This window comes from Tachypleus tridentatus, chromosome 1 (genome assembly GCF_004210375.1).
Source record: "Tachypleus tridentatus isolate NWPU-2018 chromosome 1, ASM421037v1, whole genome shotgun sequence".
Lineage (NCBI taxonomy): Eukaryota > Metazoa > Arthropoda > Merostomata > Xiphosura > Limulidae > Tachypleus > Tachypleus tridentatus.
This window is the reverse complement of record NC_134825.1, coordinates 28,817,908-28,837,916: the sequence shown is the minus strand read 5'-3', so window position 1 is coordinate 28,837,916 and position 20,009 is coordinate 28,817,908. Positions and strand designations below refer to the sequence as shown.

Sequence of the window (20,009 nt, the reverse complement as noted above, 5' to 3'; positions counted from 1 at the left end):
ATTAAATCAAATGAAAGTATTAAAGTTTATTAACTGAAGTAAAATTATATTATGAGTAACATTAAAGAGCTCTTAGTCTTTCTTGGAAGTTAAACACAAAGCCACACTATGGGCTGGCTATCTCTTCTCTCCCTACTCGGGGTTGTAAGTCCGCAGACATGCTGCTATGCCACTAGGCAGCAGCTTTTAGTCAAATTAAAGCGGGCCAGACATCAGGCGAAACAGGAAAGAGCACTTATCTTCTCAAGATGATTCGTTTTCCCAAATCTTTATGCTACGTGCTTTCTCACTTAAATATTTTGCCCAAATTACGTTTCACTTCGTCTGTGCGCAAGCAATACCAGTTGTGGAGCACCCATGTACCCGGTTTGATTTTATTACTTATCGGGATGGGATTTTTACAAGTCTACCCTTAAGTTAAAATTAGTTTGAGTAGGATTATAGTAAATTAATCTATGAGACCTTGTGCATGGTCAAATACATTAATCAAAATGTTTGACCTCTAAAGCCCAAAACTGTAATTATATCTCAAATTGGTCAAGAAGTTGGGAGACGTTTCTTAAAAGTTTGTACTTCAATAAAACAAAATAGAGCCACCCTATGAACTGCTAACGATGTCAATTATTGTATTCATCACAACGTACGCATATCATAACACAGTGTACATAAATAACTCTTATTGCTACATATGTTTACTGTCCTGTATTTGTCAATGCCAAACGTTTTATAAATCTATTTTTTGATGTTTTTGTTCTTTTAAGTATGATTAAATTATTCAAATTTGTTCGAAAAATGCTTGACTCATAAGGCTACGAGGCACACATATTTTGTACATTATTTGTTTGTTTTGGTTTGTAGTTTAACACAAAACTACAGAAAGGGCTATCTGTGCTCTGCCTACCATGGGTATCGGAACCTGGTTTGCAGGAGTGTAACTCTCCAGATATACACCTAAGCTACTGGGGAGGGGGGGTGTATATATTTTCTAATTTGCTCTAAATGTCAAGCATGTGACTGACAGATAACAATCAGTTGAAATGTGGGTCCAGCTTGCGTATATAAAGTCGACGAATTTCATGTATTATCCCTTACATTTCTCAGTCATTAGAAATATCACATAACTATATCATTAGTAGTAGTACTTTCGTTCATATGAACTTTTAATGAATATGCACATATTTATTATTTTTTGTGAAAATTGGTTTCTTCAGTTCCAGTGAGATGGATGAGTTGGACAGAGAGAGAAAGACAGACAGACATGTTTGCAGTTCGATGTTGATTACTGTCATCCTTGACCACTATCATCTAAGATGACCGACAAACTAGAAGAACACACAACGACTAGAGATGTGATACTCAGGGCTGAGTAAGGGTGAGCTTTTCACATCGTTAAATCATATTCAATATTTCCGTAGGTTTTTATATTTGCCCAACATCAACATTTTCTAGTGTTTGTTTCCAGTTCGTTTTTCAGATAATGCTGTTCAAACTTTGATATACTCCAACGATGTCACCACTAGTTCAGGGTTGAGTTTCTTTGGAAGTATGCTATTGACTTCTTTAGATACACTGCCACTGTTTCGATACGTATGGTTACCTACACGATTCGGCCAGACATGGCCAGGTGGTTAAGGCACTTGACTCGTAATCCGAGTGTCGCGGTTTGAGTCCGCGTCACATAAAACATGCTCGTCCTTTCAGCCGTGTGAGCGTTATAATGTGACCGTCAATCCACTATTCGTTGGTAAAAGAGTAGCCTAAGAGTTGGCGGTGGGTGGTGATGACTATCTGCCTTCTCTCCTAGACTTACACTGCTAAATTATAGACAGCTAGCGTAAATAGTCCTGGCGTAGCTTTGCGTGAAATTAAAAACAAACAAACAAATCTACACGATTCATCTCTTTGATCCCCAGCTATGACTATAGTACATTCGACAACCATAGCCAGACCAATCAACCAGTGGGTTGATTTTATTCATAAATATCAAGAGATCAACTAACAACATGATCTGAATGGTGGATAAAGCAAATTTTCAATTACAGAGCAGATAAATTCTTTAGGGAACTGAACACCATCTACGGTTCTTATAAGTGTTACTATCGCTAATATCATTGGTGCTATGAGTCGGTTACCAGCAACGTTGTTTCTAAACCACCATCAGGGTGCTAAGAAAACTTATTAGTGAATAACAGCGAGAACTTGGAGCTTTCGGTCACCAGACCGCTTTTGTGTGGAATCAAAAATTGAACCAGGTGGAGAAAATTAATACCAGTTTACAATATTTCCTCACAGTCTATAAAGTAATTTCTCGTCTTAATGCCCATGATGCTTTCTAAGAAAGCAAAGAAAACGTTTCCAGACTTTTGTATAACTCAAATCATTTTATCCTTGGGCCAATAAGAACTGCGAGTACGCTGTTGGACATCCATTTATAATCACTACTAACATTTGTTTTTAAGTATTATTATTGATTTGTTAAGGGCAAAGTACTACCTGCTAAGAAAATATCATCCCGTTCTTCTTTTAGCTTTTAGCTCTCATAGAAAATTGACTTTTATTTTATGTAAAATCTGTGTAGAAGCTAGATCCCCACCCTCACCTCTGTACTTTGACGAAGAATGAACTTTTATTGGAAATTTTTGTAACGAGAAACTATTGAATGTGGTAATAAATTATTAATATCTACGAAGCCTATTACTATTCTTCTAAATCTTCTTGAGGGTCGCAGGTTCGAATCTTCCTCGTACCAAACATGCTTGCTCTTTTAGCCGTGGGGGCGTTATAATGTGACGGTCAATCCTACTATGGAGTGGCTCAAAAGTTGGCAGTGAGTAGTGATGGCTAGCTGCCTTTCCTCTAGTCTCACTCTGCTAAATTAGGGACGGGTGGCGCAGATAGCCCTCGCGTAGCTTTGCGCGAAATTAAAAACAAAGAAATATTCTAAATATTCTACCCTTTTTATAGAATATAATATTTACGTTTTTAATATTTATGCAGGCAATTTCGGTCAACACATGGTGCCACGCCAGAATCAGGTACGTACTAACTTTGGAAGAAAAGTCTGTATTCATACAACATCAAAACTCATTTTGAGACTGTTGGGAACATGTGTGAACATTAAAGTCAACTGATGTATGTATCATCAGTAAAAGTGTATTATACACTAGTGTGTGAATCATCTACATTATTAAAGATGTTATTATTACCATTGAACGAGTCACTGCTCCCTACTGGAAGTATAAATACGAATATCTTTTTATCTGCCTTTACCACCGTTCACGCTTGACTAAAATTGTATAGAAGTTAGGTCTGTCTATACTCTATCGCTACAGTATCGTTTATATTAGAGGTAACTAACGATACACATCTGTGTGAATTTATCAGATAATTTACGTAGGAACTTGAAGGACATCACATTAAATCGTGGATCAGTGGTGGACCGAAAAATTACGCCCAGTAACGAGAATATAGCAAGACTTCTAACAGGATTCTATGTTCTATACTAAATTTTATTAATAGTGAAAGATAAGATTTCATGAATGAAAAATATATCCTTGGATATGTTTAGCACTGGACAACAACTCATTACAAGTAAAACGAAAACGTGTAGAGACTTTAAGTCGTTCATAATAATCAACATAAGACAAGTATCATTCATTCTGCATACACTTCAATACTATAACACGCCATCTTACGGAAGTAAAATGATATCGTCATAAAAAGTATATAATTCCTCGCATGTTTTGTGTTTGTTGTTGTTTTTCTATTCAAGGCTCATTATAAAATGTAATATTACTATAAAGTGAACTCTGATTTACTTATCATTAGAGCTATGTTTTTCGAAGTGGATAGTCGTTTACAGCACCAGGTTAATGTTAGGTCTAACACAAAACTCAGTTTTTAGCCAAGGTATCGACATATCGTCGCAATATTGTCTATTTCATTTCGGAAATATTGTGTGGTTTTACAATGAATGCCAACTCCCGTACACTAAAATAGCGTAAAATATACTTTTAACATTAACTTAACATTCAATGATTGCCTTAACGTTTTCATGATTAGTTACAGCCTGATAAACCAAATATTTTTATCATTCATGATAAAATAAGCGAAAGTGGAGAAAACAAACGAGTGTCTGAATTGCGTGCAGCTGGGAATCATAATTTCAACTTATCAGTTTTATATTGTACAGAATATGTTTCACTATGGTACAGAAATATATGAGTTTACATTTACAACATATTATTGTGCTAAAAATGTCAGAGTTAAATATTAGATGAATATTTTAGCAGGACATATTTTCGACTAGTGTCAAAAAATTTGAAACAGCTTATTAAGATGCAACACATCTTACATTTACATTTACAATATTTAAAGTTTACAATATATCCGTTAGTCCTGCGGTTATTTATGCACTGACTTGAAACCACAAACTGCAGAACAGAAGGGACTTACGGCTAAACTTTACGGATGATAAAATTGTGATGTACGTTTCCAAGTCAGATAAAAATTTGGTGCTTCAATGAATATACATTCATTAATCAACATGGCTACGGTGGTGGTAAAAATAGAAACACGAGTTTTATGAGATTAAAGAATTTGCATTCAAGTGTTTAGCCAGTGGATGTACAGAATCTCAAACCATCGTATCCGAATGATCACACAGGCATATGATGGTTTTGTTGTCCCACGGTAATTCCTATACGCTGAATACGAAAATGATATCCATATTTATCCATCAGGTTGAGATCTTTCACAAAACATCATATGTACTTTCACATAAGTGAATCATTTGGATTAAAATCGGATCACATTAAAATGTTGATAACCACTGGCTATAGATTTCTCTAGACCAATCGTGACACGAAAGACTTATCGATCGCTCTAGAACCCAAACATAATAAACAAAATGATAAAAATGAAATTTTCGTTGTGGTAAACGAAATAATAATTTGATCTGATAAGATTTTTTTTCTTCTCGATTTGTAAAAAAGTATTTTGGGACAGAAAAAGAATAGTATTACTTTTGAAACCTTTTCGAAAGCCGAATTATGGAAAATACGTTTTTACAACCAAAACTGCCAGATATAATGAGGTGGTTAGGGTGCTTGACTCGTAATTTTAGGATGGCGGATTCGAATCCCCGTCTCACCAAACATGCTCACCCTTTCAGCCGTGGGGGCGTTAAAATGTTACGGTAAATCCCACTAATCGTTGGTAAAAGAGTAGCCTAAGAGTTGGCGGTGGGTGGTGATGACTAGGTGCCTTCCCTCTAGTCTTACACTGCTAAATTAGGGACGGCTAGCACAGAGAGCCCTCGAGTAGCTTTGTGCGAAATTCAAAAAACAAACTATCTCTCCATAACCATAACGTTAAACGGTTCATCACGAAAATCTTTCGAACGTAGACTTATGAAAAAAGTGCTCTAACAACCTTATTCGTCTGTACGTGTGGTCAGTATTATACTTATTATGGGTATCACGTGTTAAAACGAAAACTGGTAACTAATTTAAAAGGTCTGATATATAAAGTAACGACACGTTTGTTCATAATTTGTTTCAAATCTTTATTGTAAAATAGAACAAGACAGCGAGATTGAAGTAATTTGATAACAACTATTTAAGTTCATGTTTAATCTTCAAATGTAAGGTACATTACATTTAACAAGCCTTAGATAAAGTCGTCTCCCTCTAGAGTATTTTTAAAAGCGTTCTCGATAGATCCTGATGAAGATAACTGGGTTTATCTCTGATTAAACACAGAATGAGCAATAGTTGTATTCACATACATCATAGCAGGCTTCGAGTATAATGAGACAAACTCATTGTGGCGTAACATGATACGAGTACGATAAGCCTGTATAGAACTGTCGATCTCATGTGCTTCACACTGTACTTTCTTTAGTTTTTGTATTACAGACTACACATTCTTAGGCTACACATAAATAGGAACTTATTTAAGCTGACCGTTCATTTTCTTATTTGCATTAATATTAAAAACATTATTTTATAAAGCGTCAACGTGACCAATCAGAGCATTCAACCCACACCGTTCTGATTTTGATAAAACGAAGATACCATTATCCGATATCACATCAATACCATGATAAACAGAAAGATGCTCAGACAAAACAGCACAGATTACGTGGATTCACCCGTCTAGGAGAAAATCATGCTCAGTGTTACATTGTACAGCTAAAGTAACATTTAAATAATGTTCAAATTCCTTGTTTTTAGTTGAAGCAAAAGTGATGTCTTTCTTGATGGATAATATCTTCCCCCAAATCCTTGAACTGACGAATAAAGATATTCAAATTATTCTAGTACATTTCTAAAAATGGCATAGCTATTAATTCCATTAGGACAGGCACAAGATAGATCTAGTGCATCTCTATGTCGTTTATTGATTAAAGAATACAGCTGATTTTGTTTCTGATTTACTTGATTTACTTATTACAGGATACGGTCTTTTGTTTTATCTTTTTCTGACTCAGGCCCGAAAAACAATTGCGGGTGTTCGGAAACTGTCGTTTCTCTTCGTAATTAAGGTTTATTGTTTCAGTGGATTTGGTTCGGTTTGTTTTGAATTTCTCGCAAAGCTACTCGAGGGCTATCTGCGCTAGTCGTCCCTAATTTGGAAATGTAAGACTAGAAAGAAATAAACTAGTCATCACCACCCACCGCCAACTCTTGGGTTACTCTTTTACCAACGAACAGTGGGATTTACCGTCACATTATAACGCCTACACGGCTGAAAGGGCGAGCATGTTTCGTGTGATGGGGATTCGAACCCGCAACTCTCAGATTACGAGGTGAGTCCCTTAATCATCTAGCCATGCCGGGCCCTTTCAATGGGTGTGGTAAATGTTTAGCTTGTGATACACGACTTGCAACCCTCCAGTGGCACAGAGATGTGTATGTAGACTTACGACGCTAAAAACCAGGTTTAATTACCCATGTTGGGCAGAGCATAGATATGCCATTATGTAGCTTTACGCTTAATTACAAACAAGAAAACACAACTTGTAACTATCAGCCCCTGGTAGTAATATATGGAACTATGAAATAACGCTACCCTGAGCTGGACGGCACTCTTTGATGTTCATTCAACGATGACTTCACACACACACTCACGTTATACTAAGTATGTTCATAAAATAAATGCTGTTTTCTTTCATGATCTGTAGCACTGATAGACGCCAAATTTATATTTTATAAATGAAAACAAAAGCACGTATATGTTTAGAATTGCTTTTTGTGAGACTTATTATTTCTCTATTGGGTTAATGCTGGTATTCAAGAATTACCAGATAAAACAAAAATATATTTCTCAGTTTCACTTGCACTGCGCCTACTCTACCTCTGAACAAAGTAAATTTTACAGTATAGAGCTTCTCATAAAGTTCTCTGAAATCCTGCTGCTGTAAATGGGTGTGCATGAAAAATCTAAATGTGAGTGGACGTGCAGGAAATGATTTTAAGTGGTAATTTCTTCGATTATTATTAATATAGAGGTATATAACAGTCCAAAATGAACACACTGCTACAATTAGATTTCAACAGCAAAACCACAATTTATTTACAATAACAACACATAGAAATAAATTCAACACAGTTAATAAAGAGATACCAATATTAATCAACAAGTTAGTGTTTTAATGGAAGTAAAAATTTATAGATAAACTATACGATAGAATGAGGTGTATATCATATGATAGAGTAATTTATTGTTTCATAATTACGTTTCCTGTAAATTATTGTAAACATGAAGTGAAACAACTGTATCTAGTAATTATGAAGTGGTCTTGTCTATCTATGGTACGGCATGGCCAGGTGGTTAAGACACTCTACTCGTAATCTCAGCCTTGCGGGTTCGAATCACCGTCGCACCAAACATGCTCGCGCTTTCAGCCGAGGAGGCGTTATTATGTGACGGCCACTCTCACTATTCGTTGGTAAAAGAGAAGCCCAAGAATTGGAGGTGGGTGGTGATGACTAGCTGCCTTCCTTCTAGTCTTACACTGCTAAATTACGGACGGTTAGCACAGATAGCTCTCGGGTAGCATTGTGGGAAAATTTTAAACAAATAAACTTGTCTATCTAAAATTTTATCTCCTTTAGAATGCCAAGAACTTCTATGTTTGTACAATTGGAAGTACAAAATTGGATACTAGATTTCCTCCACAACATTTATCGATACCTAAAGAACCTTTTCATGAATTTCGAGGAGCAAAGAGCAGATCATGAGTGGAAGATTGGATCCATTTGTCACAAAACCATAAAATACACACATGTATGTATTAATTGTCAGTGGCAAATTTAAGGTTGTGTGGGCCCAGGGACTAATGATTTTTGTGGGCCCTACACTCTCTGTAATTTGACATAGAATAAAATTATCAATGAACCCCCATTAAGACCACGGGCCTTGAAACTGAGCACCTACTTAAATATGTCACTGTTAATTGTATAGTTAATTATTCATGTAATAATGTTCCTTAATAAAATGTTACTTGTCTCATGATGATTTTAAATGTTTTTCGTTGACTGATTAAAATATTTACCTCGTTATAAAACAGATTTTAAGCCATTTTCGTTTGTGTTTGGTTTAAACTTCGTGCAAAGGTACACTAGGGCTATCTGTTCTAACCGTCCCTAATTTACCAGTGTAAGACTAGAGGGAAGGCAACTAGTCATCACCCCCCCCCGATCCGTCAACTCTTGGGTTACTATTTTACCAACGAATAGTGGGTTTGACCGCCACTTTATAACGCCCTCACGAATGAAAGGGTGAGCGTGTTTGGTGCGACGGTGATTCGAACCAGCGAAATTAAGACCACCTGGCCATGCCAGGCCCCGTTTTTGTTTGAGAAAACTTCACAAATTATTTCTTATTCTGTAAAAAAAAACAGCACATTTTCCCCCAATAATTTCAAATGTTTTTATAAATTTATCGTAGTTATTTATTGCTTGAAATATAAGAAACATATATCAGACTAAATTATTTGTTTGTTTGTTTGTTTGTTTTTGTTAATTCTGAAGAAGAAACTGCAGGCCATGGGAACAAAACAAAGTGGTCATTTTTTTGGCAAAGATGTAGTCAATGTGATACGTTTTAAACTGCAGCCAAAAACGATACGCTTGAAATCTAAGCAACTATTTGTTTTCTAATTGAATAGACTGCGTACTATCTCACTGTTTAACAAAGCAATTTTTATTTTCATGATTTTGTTCTTTGTATCAATTTCGCGAATTTGTCTTCAGAACTTAAAATTATACAAGATGAAGCTGGTTAAATTTGTGATCAACATATTCCATAGTGCAATATTTTTTATTCCAAATGTAAACATAGTAATTCTTATATATCTTGGAGGGGTATAACGTAACACTAAAATACTAGAGTATTTATATAACTGAAAAAAAAAAATTTGGTGTAACTTTGGTACTTATGTATTTTTTGTAAGTGAGTACATGTCTTTTTTATTTGTTCTGTTTGATAGGTGTAAATACGAGTATACCATTCACTCTTCTGATATACGGAAGAGATTATATGGAGGAAAACAATGAATTTGTTTTCACTACATAAATAAAACACGTGTTCTAGTTTTTTCTTTGTTGGAAATTGTTGTCCGTTTGGTTTCTACTTTTTCTGTTTTTTCAACCTAACATATTATTGTACACCAGCCAGAGCAATAACTTTCAATCAGAAAATGTTGAGGTATATTGAGGAAAAAGAACACCTAATAAGATAAGAAACTTCTTACTTAATTTCAGTGAAATATAATAACTTAACAATTGTAGTTTCACAATCAGTGACCAGATACACGTGTGCTACTTTTCGGATGTATTAACCTTTTTATCTAATATAGAATTATATTTTCTATGTTTTAGAAAACAACCTACGACTTTTTAAAATATTATTTCAAACCTCAGTAGTGTTTATAAATCGATGTTCAAATGTTATATTTTTGAAGTAACAAAAGACAAGTTCCCCTCCTCTTTGTTTTAAATTTAAAGGGAAAAGTTGAAAAAAGATTATCATATGAGTTGATAAAACAAACTAAATTACGTTGAGCTAACAATTATCTGTGCAATGACTAACCAAAGATAGTCAGCTATTTGGGTCATTTTGACCAATATCGTAACAAAGAAATTACCTCATATATGGTCTTTTTATGGAAATGTGGTTGGCTTGGAACGGCAGCATGGGCGGTGAAGCTGTTTGTATTGAAACCGAAGCTACCACATAAAACTGATATTTACTGTATAAGTTCTATCTTGACCCAAAAGTGCGATTTCAGTACATGAAATGTAAGGTCACGTACATTTGGGCCTGGCATGGCCTAGCGCGTAAGGCGTGCGACTTGTAATCCGAGGGTCGCGGGTTCGCGCCCGCGTCGCGCTAAACATGCTCGCCCTCCCAGCCGTGGGGGTGTATAATGTGACGGTCAATCCCACTATTCGTTGGTAAAAGAGTAGCCCAAGAGGTGGCGGTGGGTGGTGATGACTAGCTGCCTTCCCTCTAGTCTTACACTGTTAAATTAGGGACGGCTAGCACAGATAGCCCTCTAGTAGCTTTGTGCGAAATTCAAAACAAACAAACAAACATTTATTTTCTTGTATGTGACGTATAGCCAGAAATAGGTGTGTATAGCAGGAAGCAAGATTTGCGACTGTCGAAAACTGTAAATTTCAACAAGAGTCAGTCCAGACACGTTGAGGTTTGTATCTGTATACTGCATATATGAACATTATTTGTGTTTCGTAGATAAGAAAGTGATACACGTGGAATCTTACAGCTATTTCTATCACCGTTTATAAGAATATTTCTTATTATAAACTATAAAAAACCTACATTATTATTTAAAAAAAAATTAATATTTGGTGATCATCTGAGCTGTATTATATCTGTCCTTCGGCAAGTACTGCATATGTCGATTCTCACCTATCTTATTAGTATTTGGCTAACCAAAGAACTATAACTGGATAGGAGATTCAATAAACTTTATTTTATACCATTTTTTATTGTTGTTGGACACAATGTGGCTTAATGGGTCGCGTTTCTGACTTGAATTCGAAGGTCTATGGTTCACGTCCCGTTACACCAAAATCGCCCTTCCCACATCTTTGGGCTTGAATACGTTATAAAAGTAACGGTGAAACTATATTAATTGGTTTAACATGAGCACACCAGAAACTGGCAATGTTGCCTACTTTCTTGTAGGCCCGGCATGACCATCTGGTCATGGTTAGGGCGCTCGACTAGTAATCTGAGAGTCCTAGGTTCGAATCTTCGTCACATCAAACGTCAACTCTTTTCAGCCGTGGGGACGTTATAATGTGATGGTCAATCCCAGTATTCGTTGATAAAAGAGTAGCCTAAGAGTTGGCGGTGGGTGGTAATGACTAGCTACCTTCCCTGTAGTCTTATCCTGCTAAATTATGGACGGCTAGCACGTATAGTCTTCGAGTAGCTTTGCGCGAAATTCAAAAACAAACAAATAGATAACGTTTCGTTTTTCACATTCGCTGGCTGTCCAACTTCCTGGATAACAGAATGTGTAAAGTAAATGTAAATGGGGCCCACTCAGGGTCCTTTTCACCCGAAGCAGGAGTCCCGCAGGAAGGGGTTGTTAGCCCTATATTATTTATCATGTACGTGAGTAAAATGTCTCTGTCGGACCTAAATTTAGGTTATGCATCACAGTTCGCTGACTATGTAGCAGTCTGGAAAAGCGCCCCCACTCCGTCAATAGCAGCAACGAACCTACAACCAGTTCTAAATAACATCGAAGAATACTGCCAGAAATACAGAATCAAAATCAATATTCCGAAAACTCAAGTCATAGTATTCAGCAGACTGAATAAGCTGAAAAAAGATCCACCAAAACTCTATATGAATGGATCACTTTTACTGACTGCTACTTCTGCTAAATTTCTAGGTCTAACCTATGATTCAAAATTAACGTGGTTACCACATATTAAAAATGTACTGATACGAATCTGGAAAAGAGCAAACTATGCAAGAAGTCTTTCAGGTAAAATCCAAGGAACATCACCAGACAACATACTTAAAATTTACAAAACGTACATTAGACCAACAATAGAATATGCATCACCTGCCTGGATTAACATAGCACCCACACATGTACAGAAACTTCAACGTATACAAAATTCTGTACTAACTTCAGCATATAAAGTACCACGTAGCACCTCAACCACATTCATGCACAAGTATGCAAACATAGACACTATATCTGAAAGACTCTTGCATAATTCTCTAAAATACTTCAATAAGAATTGGCATAAAAATGACTTAATGTGTGATCTCGACAGATATCACGTACATGATGTAAGTGGTCCTAGATACCTCTCCCCTTTTAACATATATTTAAGAAATGTAACACAAGGTGGCCACTATGCACCAGACACTTAGTCCTTGTTTCTTTTTATTATTATAATTATTATTTTCTTTTTAATCATTATTATTTTTTATTTTTTTTCTCTTTTTGAATTATTATTCAAGTATTGAATAATAATAATTATTATTACTTTCTTTTTGTGTGTGTTACTACAAGTAGTAGTAGCATTCTCTCAATCGAGAAAAAGGAGAAAAATACAAAAAATATATACATATATATATGAAAATACAAAAAATATATATATATAGAAAAAAAAATTAAATGAAGAAAAAAAACAAAAAACTTCTTGTTCGTCCATGCATGGACTGAGCCCTGAAATGGACCTGAGTATGATGTTATACTTTTACTCTGGCCCAAAGCTTTAAAAAAACCAAAAAAAAACCCTAAAGACAGACGCTATAATCGTTCGGGAGGGAGGAAGAGGTCAAATGTACCTGACCCTCCTGGGTATTTAACAACATCAATACCCAAATACCCACACAGTGAACTTCGTTTTTCACAAAATACCTTTCATCAACCTTTAATAATTCTATGGATGGGCGTAGTAAACGAACCAAGGAGTTGCTCTGATCTAATAAATACTAGCAGAAAAAACAATAAAATAACGATGTTCGAAATGATGAATTTCTGATACGTAACTGCAAAGCTCTCAAAAGTTGGATTTTGCAGCGAACAAAATGCGTACAACAGTTATGCGATCATAAAGACCACGTGCGTTTAGAGATATCAGGAATAATTACAAGCAAGAGCATAAATATTTTATTTTAAGTCATATATAATCACTTTAAACAGCCGTTCCTAGCTATTAACCTTGCCTTTGTCCATGTAATTTGAGCAAATAAGTGCTTCTCGTATAACACACTCAATGCAGCAGGAATATCTAGAGGTGGTGATTTTTTCAATACTGAAATCAGCTACAAGTTGTGCAACTAAGAAGTCTATTCTTTCGACAAGTGCCTCCAGTACTTTAATGTAAATTTGGATGAAGGAAAAAAGTTATTGGAAAATAATAACACGCTTAATACGAAGCCTTAGCTCATCTGCAAGTTTTTATTTTGCCGCGAGGTTAATGTTACAAAAAGAAGTACTCATACCTAACCAGAGATGAAATACAAAATTTAGTACTCTTATCCTTTTCCATAAGAATACCCGCAACCATATTTTATAAATTAAAAACCAATACACAATAGGGAGATTCCTGGTTGCGGTAGAATACTGTGTTTCTGAAGCAAATCGTTCTTTGATTGTGCTGTAGAGTTATCGTGCAAGGTCTGTCATTTTTGACAAAAGACACGCGACTCGAAAGAACTTGTGGTTTTGTTATTTCTGTTTGTTTTGTTTTTGAAATGCGTGCAAAGCTACACGAGGGCTATCTGCGCTAGCCTTCCATAATTTAGCAGTATAAGACTACCCACCACCAACTTTTGGCCGAAATGTCTTGCAAAAATATTAAAAACGTATATATATTATGTTATAAAAAATGCTACGAAAAAAATTTGTTTTAAATGTCGCGCAAAGCTACACGAGAGCTATCTGCACTAGTTGTCCCTAATTTAGCAGGGCTGAAAGGGCCAGCATATTTGATGCAGGATTTGATCCTGCGACCCTCAGATTACGATTCTAGTGTCGTAATCATCTGGTTATACCAGGCCTGTAAGTGGTTATACCGGGCCTGTAAGTACTGTCTCATTGAAGAGGTTAAAAAATGGTTAACGAAATCATTTTTTAAAATCAAATCCGACTTGCGTACTCCAAAGTTATAAAAGAAAAGAGTATTCCTTGACCACATGCAATACCACTTCGAAATGCAATTTTTCCTTGAATAATGAACAGACCCACGTAAATGTCATTCACCTTCAATCGCTTAAGATATTGTTTAAAAAAACAACACCCAATTTCTCTGCTTAAAGTAACTTTAACATAAAATGTATAAGAAAATATGTTTAAATAACTAAGAAAACGAGCAAAACCCAAGACCTCCGGTGTGACTACGACAGTTCAATAGACTAAACTAAAATTCAGGGTTCGATTCTCCCCGATGGACGCACAAGATAGCCTAATGTGACTTTGCTCTGAAAAAAAACACACCAAAGAAACAAACAAAATAGTCTAAACATATTTTAAGATATATTTTTAGGTTAGAACCTTAAAACCTGATAAGACACCTTTCCAAACAGACTCAAATGTAAACGTCACATAGCAGTTTCCGTATTTAAGAATAACTGAGTGAGGCCCCTACACATCAAGCGAACACAGAATCAGCGCCTTAGCTGGGTCTTTTTAACAACAGCTACACTTGTAACGGTTTTATCTACAAGTCAAAGATTGGTCTTTCATTCAGTATGAGACGATACCAATCAATAAACTGATCTATTGATTCTTAACATCACTCTTATTACTTTTGTGATTGAAATGAGAAGAAAATCACATTTATTTCTATTAAAAAATAAATACACCAAAAGTTGTCGAATACGGATAATATACATTATAATACAATGAAAAGAAATCATGATAATAGATGGCGATAGATACGGCATTATTCGAACCACGAGTTTTACGTGTTGTCCGCAATCAGTCCAGAGGATCGTTTGTTTTGTTTTTTGAATTTCGCACAAAGCTACTCGAGGGCTATCTGTGCTAGCCGTCCCTAATTTAATAGTGTAAGAATAGAGGGAAGGCAGCTAGTCATCACCACCCATCGCCAACTCTTGGGCTGCTCTTTTACCAACGAATAGTGGGGATTGACTGTAACATTATAATGCTTCGATGGCTGAAACGGCGAGCATGTTTGGTGCGACCGGGATTCGAACCCGCGACCCTCAGATTACAAGTCGCACGCCTTAACACGTTTGGCCATGCCGGGCCTAAATGGTGAGCATCTTTGGCGCGACGGGGATGCGAACCCGCGACCCTCGGCTTACGAGTCGCACGCCTTAACCCACCTGGCCATGCCGGGCAGTCCAGAGGAATTTAATGCTGCAAGTCTATACAAGTACAGCCGACTAGCTCACGAGAGTGCTACAAAAAAAGGTTAATGCTACGCACAATTCTTTTGTACTTCAAATAAGGTAAACAACTATTTGTATTGTTACACATTAAATAGCGTAAGATAACTTCTTGTACTTTATAAATAATCAGATAATAACGAAAACTCGCGAATTGTTTTTGTAGTTCTTTCAGTTCTCAGTTCAACCAAGATAATTTATATTTTATGAAACGTCTAGGATTTTTTTTTTTCAGAATTCATTTATTTATTCCACTGTTTCAGTATTGTTTTCTAAGATTACAATATAAGTATGTGTAACTTTTATTTTAGCTGCCAAGCAGAGCGAAACAAAGATAAAGTTTTCCCACGTAGACTGGTTTTTCGGCACTCTCAAACCATTATTTATTTTTCTTTGAGAAAAACATAAATGGAACATTGTGTACACGATAATTTACTATATCCTGTTCGCCTTATAGTTTTAATTAAACTTAAAAAAAAAATTACGTACCCTCAGGTACGTTGGTTGCAAGTTAATTTATTTTTTATTATAAAGTTTCCTACGCAAGGTAATTTATTTTTTATTATAAAGTTTCCAACCAGTGGGCCAGGCCCGGCATGGCCATGTGGTAAAGACACTCGACTCGTAATCTAAGGGTCGCGGGTTGGAAGCCCCGTCACACCAAATACGCTCAACCTTTCAGCCGTGGGGGTGTTATAAAGTACGATCAACCCTACTATTCGTTGGTAAAAGAGTAGCCCAAGAGTTGGCACTGCTAAATTATGGACGGCTAGCCCAGACAACCCTCATGTAGCTTCGCGCAAAATTGAAACCAAACTATCCTCTCTAATCCTTACAAGAACATAACATTTTAAAGATATGTTATTACCACTACTGCCAAAACAAACAGCAGTGCTTTAATGCAAAAGTTTTTAACTCTAGTTTGGGTTACTAATCACAAATTGTAAAGAAATTATATTCTCTTTTCAAACGATTGTAAAGTCACTTCTCTGCGAAAAAAAACCTTAGTGATAGTGTACCAAAACTTTATTTGCATTTAAAATAACCAAAGCTGATCAAATTTCAGCAGCTGTTCTAAAATTTGTTTAACAACAAAGGTTTTCTGGAAGTATTGCTCCTGGAATTTTTGATAATATATTAACGTAAGTTAATTTATTCTGTTTATCTTGGGGTTGTTTGTTTATGTTGAATTTCACGCAAAGTTACACTACAGCTATCTGCGCTAACTATCTCTAATTTTGCAGTGTAAAACTAGAGGGAAGTCAGCTAATAATAACCCCTCACCACCAACTCTTTGGCTACTCGTTTTAACCAACAAATAATGGAAATGAGCGGGACTTTATAACGGTCGCAGAGTGAAAAAGTGTGCATGTTCATTGGATTGAGATTTGAACCCCTGACCTTCAGATTACGAGTTGAATGGCCACCTGGGCCATTACAGGTTCCTTATGAGGTGGAATAAACCTGTTAAGTATTTTCAAACATCCTACATACTAACTTGGTTTATGGTTTAATAATGCAGATGACAGATTTTTATCTTTAAAGTTTAGTGATATTTTCAACCTGAACAACACCTTATAGGAATACGGCTAAACGGCCAGATAAGATAGTACTAAAGTCCAAGATTAGCTGTCCCTAATACCAAAATGCTAATTGGCAATACAACAGTATACACCATCACTTCGGCTTCTTCTTCACAGATAATATTTTACAATTTAAAACACTTAGTAGATAATGAATAAACACTCATTTTATTGTCAAGGTTTCCTGCATTGTGACATCTATTTATACTACTAGATGGAAATAAAAGTTATTTCTCTTATATGTAATTGTAAAAAAAAAAAAAAACATACAAAATGCCCAAAGAAACCGATAAACGCAAAACTTACCTAACAAGCCTCCATACAAATTTTGGTGAAGATTCATCCGTACCATCAAGTAATGAAATGGACATACAATAGACAGTATATAGATACGTAAAACTGTTATATTAATTTGGATACGTTAAACTGTTATATTTATATAGATAACGTTATCGCACTATTTGGACGAAATCACAATTAAATTATTTCTTGAAAATTACATTCTCGTGATGAGAAATAAATTCCTTAACCACAAAGTCTGTTACGAGCACGTTTGTTGTTTTGCTACTATATTTTGAGTTCAAATTACCTATTAATTATGAGTGCTTTTTTAACTTGAAAGTGTTCACTATATAAGAGGATTTATAATTAGAAAGCTAAGTAATGAACAGAATAGTGAAAGTTATAATTTATACGTGTTTACTACTGCCGATATCTATGCACTTCTCGTGATGTTAAACTATTAACAAAAAAAAATTACTCGTATTCTATGCTTATATAATAGCTATAAAAAGCAGAAACTAATATTATAAGTTAAATTCTTGGAATTTGGAAGAAAAACACACTAAACTTTTTGACCACAATGGAAAAATTCTGAAGTCATTGCTAGTATGTATTATTTTATATCATTCGTATTTCAGTACAAGTTTGCTCTTCTGGAATATTTTAAGCCAAGGTTTTCCTTGTATTTCATCAAGTTTGCTTATCTTTGAATTTCGCGCACAGCTACACGTGGGCTATCTGCGCTAGCCGTCCCTAACGTAGCAGTATAAGATTAGAGGGAAGGCAGCTAGTCATCACCACCCACCGCCAACTCTTGGGCTACTCTTTTACCAACGAATAATGGGATTGATCGTCACGTTTTTACGCCCCCACGGCTGAAATAGTGAATGAATATCTGTTCTTGCTTTTGTAAAAAATAAAGTATCATTAGTTTATGATCAAAGCAAGAACTGAAATTAACTGTCTTTCGTCTAGTTTGGTAAGGAGTCTTCTATTACTAGAAGTAAGTGTCAAATAAGTATTACAGCAGTAAGTGTCAAGATTTATAAGGCCAAAAATCGAGTTTCGATACCTGTGATGGGCTGTGTGTAAAGAGCCAACTTTGTAGCTTTAGACAAACAATAAATACCCAAAAATTTAACACATATCATTAAGCCAGTGAGGCACAATAAGTAAACACTGTTAGCACAGATAAATCACAAATATTTTCAATTTTAAAAATTTATAGTCGAAGAGAGAAAACATACATATATGTGTTTTAGTATCACGTATTATTCAATTTTTCACTCTTGTTTATAACTTAAGAATAACCTTCTTTGAGTATTTCATTTCACTTTTCATGTTGTAAAGCAAAAAGTGTTTTAATTGGTGTGATACATCGAATACAACACGAAATGAATATAATTAGTACTTTTGTTGTTTATTCTACGTTGAAGTGACACATTTATTCTTCTCAGCTATCCTGGAGGTAGCTGTCTTGTGCTGCCATCTATCGTACATTATACATATTACAATTTTAATTCACGCGGTAAGAAATACATTTTCATTAATTACTATAAAATCAATCCAGTGATTACATGTGCAGAATAAATAGTATGCTCGGAGTTTCTATATACCTTCTAGAATCCAGACCAGTATTTTCTTTTATAATCTATGAGTTATAGAGAATGTTAAACTTTCTCAATATGTACTCTTTTTGTACGAATATTTCGCTACAAAATTACGTCAAAAATCTTTACGATATATTTACGGACTATCTCACAAATTAAACACAATTTCAATGTTGTTTAATTATTCAAGTACGTGATAGAATTTACATAATCTGTTATACATTTAGTATTTGCTGTTGTTTACAGAAACACATGTGACAGTCATTTTTACTCTTACCAAATTTTGATTAACAAAACAATACGTAGAGAAGGTTCCGCTTTGTTTTTCATTGTACGGCTCGGGTTAATACATAATAAAATATTATATAAAAATTCATCCAATTACTGTCCAAAAGCCTCGAATATGTTGTATTTTATTATTATTTTCATAAAAGAAATAAAAGCAAACCTGTACGAAGGTCGATGACGGGATAGAGGAAGTTCAGCCCATTCCACATCTAATGTATCTGGCGGTGTCAAAAGTTTATTGTTGGGCACATAATTAACGACTTGTTCTTCTAGTTCTTCTTCGACAATGATTGTGGGTGGAACTAAGGCGGAGCCACTTGGGGCAGTCGCCATGGTAACAAATAATCATGCATATATCTATTCTTGTAAATTCACCTGAAAACATGATGAAACAAATTACAACCGTATTTTCAACGACTTAATCTCACAAGCAAACTGTTAGTGCTATTGTTTAATTTTAACCACTACTTTCCAAAGTACGGCATAAAATATTTTTGTTTACATTTTTGCAACAATTTTTGGCGAAATAAGAAACTAATTCAAAAATGCGTGAACTTTATTTCTATATAACTTCTTTAAAACAATTAGTGATAAAAACATCAACTTCTAAGCCTAACTGATATGAACTTCATGAAGTAGCAACTGCACTGAAAACAAATGTTACTAAACTATAAATACACAGAAGAACATCTGGAAAATTGAAATAATGTGCAGCTTCATTAGCAAGTACCCATAATTTGTAAATGTGTGAATTAACTTTGGTATATCACGTGTATATGGATTCTCTTACATCCAAAATCTTGTTACGTTTGAAATTTAGAAA

The 20,009-nt window shown here is 35.2% G+C and overlaps 1 protein-coding gene across 3 annotated transcripts in view; it reads right to left on the bottom strand.

The window, feature by feature from the left end:
- Positions 1–20,009, bottom strand: part of LOC143244972 (eye-specific diacylglycerol kinase-like) — a 324,629-nt gene that overhangs the window by 226,905 nt on the left and 77,715 nt on the right. For all 3 annotated transcript variants that reach the window (XM_076490645.1, XM_076490634.1, XM_076490655.1), the window contains one exon: positions 19,347–19,561. In XM_076490645.1, the coding sequence (XP_076346760.1) occupies positions 19,347–19,519 (173 nt within the window). In that variant the 5' untranslated portion in view covers positions 19,520–19,561. The remainder of the gene's footprint in view (positions 1–19,346; positions 19,562–20,009) is intronic.